This window comes from Curcuma longa, unplaced genomic scaffold (genome assembly GCF_044706935.1).
Source record: "Curcuma longa cultivar G26 ecotype Majalengka, Jawa Barat unplaced genomic scaffold, ITB_CL_G26_1.1 contig_21131, whole genome shotgun sequence".
Lineage (NCBI taxonomy): Eukaryota > Viridiplantae > Streptophyta > Magnoliopsida > Zingiberales > Zingiberaceae > Curcuma > Curcuma longa.
The window spans coordinates 9,296-13,635 of NW_027431568.1; the positions used below are offsets into that span (position 1 = coordinate 9,296).

Below are 4,340 nucleotides of genomic sequence, written 5' to 3' on the forward strand. Positions count from 1 at the left end.
GAACTAGAAGATTAATTGCAAGTCGGTTAAAATATCATACAAACAAGCAGCTAGTGACCTAAATCTTCAGTAGATCTATAGTTTAATTCTATCAAAGTCCTTGACTTTTTAACGTTTGGTTGCTGAAAATTTCGAGCAATGAAAATTAAACTCCACCGTCACCGTCTAAAATATTGAATAAATTTCCATCTTTTAATTATGACTGGGATTTCGCGAACATGCGTGGTTGCAATTAGTGTATGCTCTTGATCAAGTTTTATAAATCAGCCATCACTCACCTCTGCTCCTACCTCTCCTTCTTCTGATGGCTGGGAATGGCAGTAGCTCACCTTGCGCCGCCTGCAAATTGCTGCGCCGGCGATGCGCCAAAGATTGCATCTTTGCCGCCTACTTCCCTTCTGATCAACCCCACAAGTTCTACATTGTGCACAAGGTGTTCGGTGCCAGTAACGTCAACAAGATGCTTCAGGTCTCAATTAATTCCTCATAACACAATTGGTGCGTGCTTTGTGATTAATTTGGGTCATCAACTTTAAAATATTAACTTTATCTTACATTTGTAGGAGCTCCCAGTTCATCACAGAGCAGATGCAGTGAGTAGTTTAGTCTACGAAGCGAGCGCGAGGATGAAGGACCCGGTTTACGGGTGCGTCGGTGCCATTTCTTACCTTCAAAATCAGGTGTCTCAGCTACAGATGCAGCTTGCAGTGGCTCAAGCAGAGATTCTGTGCGTCCAAATGCAACAAGAATCCTCCTCCTCTTTGTTGCTCAATCACCAACAAGAAACTCATGAAAGCAAGTTCCTTGTCGATTTTTCTCGCAGTTCGTCAACGACTCTTCCCCCAGCAATCATGTAGCTCAGGAACCTCTCGAGAGAGAGTCTCTCTGGACGTGATCTGTTAGTTGTAATATCTGGTGATTGTTTGGAAATAGTATTTTCCCCCCTTCTCTTTCGTTCTGCGATGTGATGTGTCAACTGTTGCATGTGGAAGACATGGAGTGAAGGTCTGCATGTTAGATGTGCTTACCTTGTTCTATCTCAATCAATAAAATAAAATCTCCACAAAGTACAAAAAAGAAAAGTAATGGCCTTCCACAACCTGACAGATACAGATCCAAGTGTTTCAGCTAATAAAACAAAAGTAATACCTGATTGAAGATTTCTGCTTATGGGCAACTTGTGATCATTTGACTTGGATTCTTGATATATACAATACATCATTATGTGCTTTGTCATCTGTTAACTACTTTAGTCTATCTTATAAATTTCATAGCAGACTTTTGGCAAGTCATGAACTACTAATTTGCTGCATATTTCTTTATGATTTAATTATTGTGCTTCTACTTTAAACCTATTTAATTGGATGTTTGCAATTAATTAACTCTCCCCCTCCACTTGGTTTTCTGATGATTAAGGAAAAGGGAAGAAGGAAGGGAGAGCAGAATCTTCCATGATGGTCTCTCTGAACATCAAACTGTATGTTTCATTATTTATAACAGTTGACTAGACTTTGAACTTTCAACTTTGAACTCTTGGGCAATCTTAAAATGTTTCAATTGTTCATTAACACTTAGTGAAGCATGACAATATATATTGCCATCTTTGATTCGACCTCAATCTGTTTCACTCCCAAATAGTTTCATATTCTCCAAAAATCTATAGTCTAATTGATTGCTAAAGAGTAAAAATTGGGCAAATGAAAACCTCCTGGATTCTGGGAAAATAACCATACAGTGGATGCATGCAAACTTGTTTTTTTTCCTGTTCTGTAATAAATACGAAACAAAAAAAAAACAGTTGAAAATACAGATTGTTCTTGTCCAAATTCCTTAACCACTATTATAATTTCTAATTGGTGTAATTAGTACAGACATAGACAAAAGGCCTGGCTGTTGCTCAAAGGGCCTCAAACAATTATAACGAACCGAACAAATCTACTATCATGTCACTCTGGTTTAACCTTTACGACACCGTTGAAGATTAAAGTATGAATATTTGTCGATCAGTTCAAAGACTTGAAGATCCACTCATCTCTTGGTTCTCCCTTTGGTTTGGAGAAAATACTTTCTATTTGTCTTTGTTGCTGCTGCTGCTGCTGCTGCTGCAAATTCCGGTAGGAAGAGTTTAATGAACTATCATAACCAGATAGCCCGAAGCTCCCTGAGCTCTGAATCATGTCAAGAGTATTAAAGGGTTGACTATGATTATTCGTGGTCGCCGATGGTCGTGTAGCCACCGAAAAGTTATTGTTATCGTCGTTGCTGTTGTTGTTGCTATTGCTATAGTTAGTTATGTTAGGCCTGTTGACCAGCTGCGTTCCGCTTCCACGAGCAGCCGGGACGTCATGGTTGTGCTTGCCTTCGTAGGTAGTGATCACTGCCCTCTGATCATGGGAAGCTCTCTCCACATGCTTCCTTACTGGGCAGCCACTGGTGGTGCATTTGTAGTAGCTCCTAGAATTCAGTAAACATAACAAAATCATGTCAGACATGCTCTTCAGATGTTTCGTTGATGCATGATCTCATATATGTTTGACAATATCGTGAAGAAAAGCTATGGGTAATCAGAATCAATGCTCACCTTGCATTTGGGTTCCCTTTGACGACCTTCTGGCCATATTTTCTCCACCTATATCCGTCATCAAGTATATCAATGTCACTCATGGTCTGAACCACCACCTTCGGCTCTTTGAGAGTCCTATTATTAGCTGAACCTGATACATCACCGTCTTCTTCCTGCTTCCTGAAAATATAAATGAATCATTAGACCATCTCAGATGATACCATGGTTTAAGCTATTAGAAATAAACAGACGCACACAAAATGTTACCATCTCTTAGCGTTGGGTTCATCTTCATCGAATTCGACAACACCCGATCTACCATGAGAGCCCATATCCACATCATCATCGCCACAAGTGATTGAAGAGTTCTCAGGTGTCGCGACTGATTCTATTGTCGGATGATCATTGACAGTTTCACTGAGTCCCGAAGGCCGAGAAGCTTGAGACCTCTTCGACTGAGGCTTCGGATGGTTGTGTGCGCCTTTGTACACGATCTCTGTTACTTGCCCATCCAAAGACCTCTCCACCTTCTTCTTGGTGGGGCAATTCGGGTAGGAGCACTTGTAGTAGCTTCGCGGATTCTCACTTCCCTTGACCTGCTTCTGCCCATACTTTCTCCAGTTGTATCCGTCATCTGAGCCCCTCTGCAGGATCTGAACAGCTGCGTACTGGTTCGATCCCCTTCTCTCATCGTATTTTGTTTGGGTTGGAGCCATGGATTCAGCTTCAATGTTAGCGTTGCTGAATTGTTGTTGCTGGAACCATGATTGCTGCTGTCTCTGTTGTTGTCCTCCTCCTCCAATGGCTGCCTCCTACAAGAGGATGAACAAACGAAGGATTAGGCAATTGATGAATCAGGAAGAAGCACAAGAGAGGGATTAATTTACACCTTTTGGAAGGAAGATGCTCGATTATTTCCATTACTGGCTTGAATTTGGAAAGAGAACTCAGAGTAGGATTTGCCCTCATCCTTTATGCCTTGCTGACGCTCAGAACCAGTGGCTTTCCAATTGAAAGCTTGTGAAGAAAGCAGCGATCCAGACGTGGGAGATGGAAACACCTATAATTCAAAGGAATTAAAACCATAATTCGCAAAGACCACAAACAAGCCAAGTGCAGATTGGTGCAGTTACATTAAATGAGAGGAGATCAGGGGAGTCCAAGAAGCCGGTGGGGCTAAGGCCGGCGGGGATGGCGAAGTAGGAGGAAGGAGAAAGCGGAGCAGGAGATAGAGGAAGCGAAAGAGAACCAGTCCTTCGAGCATCCCCGTTTCCATAGCTGTCCGACAATCCCTGGAAGGAGTAGTCCTCCCCGGAGGCGTCTCCGGCGGCGAAGGAGAAGGCTTCTGTAAACCGGGAGCTGGCTGACGTTTCACTGGTCGCTGTGGAGGAAGCCATGCGTGGATTATAGTGAAGAAGGGATGTTCAACTATGCTGGCGGTGAGTTTTCTTGTGCATGGAGAGGACTAAGAAGAGAAGACGAGAAGGGTCGCCTAATATAAGCAGATGAAGAAGGGAAGCGAGGCTGCTGCTTTGAAGATCGGGAATGGGAGTTGGAAACTTTGACCGCTGACCAGTCAAATCTCCAGGTCTGACTTTGACCACGGCTAAGTCCGCTATTCGGAAAGTCTCTCTCATCGTCCATTTCGCTACCCAGCGATGGATTGGTCAATAGGTTGCGGGTCGATTCGTGGGCGAAGGGTACAAAATTGAGTAAACTATTTTTTTTTTCAATATTACGATTCATAAGCGCTGTTTCTCACTCTTGGACTTGTTCA

At 42.7% G+C, this 4,340-nt stretch overlaps 1 protein-coding gene and 1 pseudogene across 1 annotated transcript; one reads left to right on the plus strand and one right to left on the minus strand.

Moving 5' to 3' along the window:
- The first annotated feature begins 304 nt into the window (after positions 1–304).
- LOC141817590 (LOB domain-containing protein 12-like) lies at positions 305–895 on the plus strand (annotated as a pseudogene).
- An 823-nt stretch (positions 896–1,718) lies between these two features.
- On the minus strand, positions 1,719–4,040 carry LOC141817589 (putative WRKY transcription factor 26). The gene is made up of 5 exons (XM_074705226.1): positions 3,697–4,040; positions 3,453–3,623; positions 2,831–3,375; positions 2,582–2,743; positions 1,719–2,454 (listed from the first exon to the last, which is right to left on the minus strand). The coding sequence occupies exons 1-5, from the start codon at positions 3,958–3,960 to the stop codon at positions 2,004–2,006; spliced, it is 1,593 nt and encodes a 530-aa protein (XP_074561327.1). The 5' UTR covers positions 3,961–4,040; the 3' UTR covers positions 1,719–2,003.
- Positions 4,041–4,340: the final 300 nt, after the last annotated feature.

Excerpts from the sequence above, each read along its gene's own strand:
- LOC141817589 (XM_074705226.1), bottom strand. The coding sequence starts at position 3,960 with ATGGCTTCCTCCACAGCGACCAGTGAAACGTCAGCCAGCTCCCGGTTT. Across the intron at positions 3,376-3,452 it reads GAGCATCTTCCTTCCAAAAG|GAGGCAGCCATTGGAGGAGG; the intron begins GTGTAAATTAAT and ends ATCCTCTTGTAG. Across the intron at positions 2,744-2,830 it reads GAACCCAACGCTAAGAGATG|GAAGCAGGAAGAAGACGGTG; the intron begins GTAACATTTTGT and ends TTATATTTTCAG.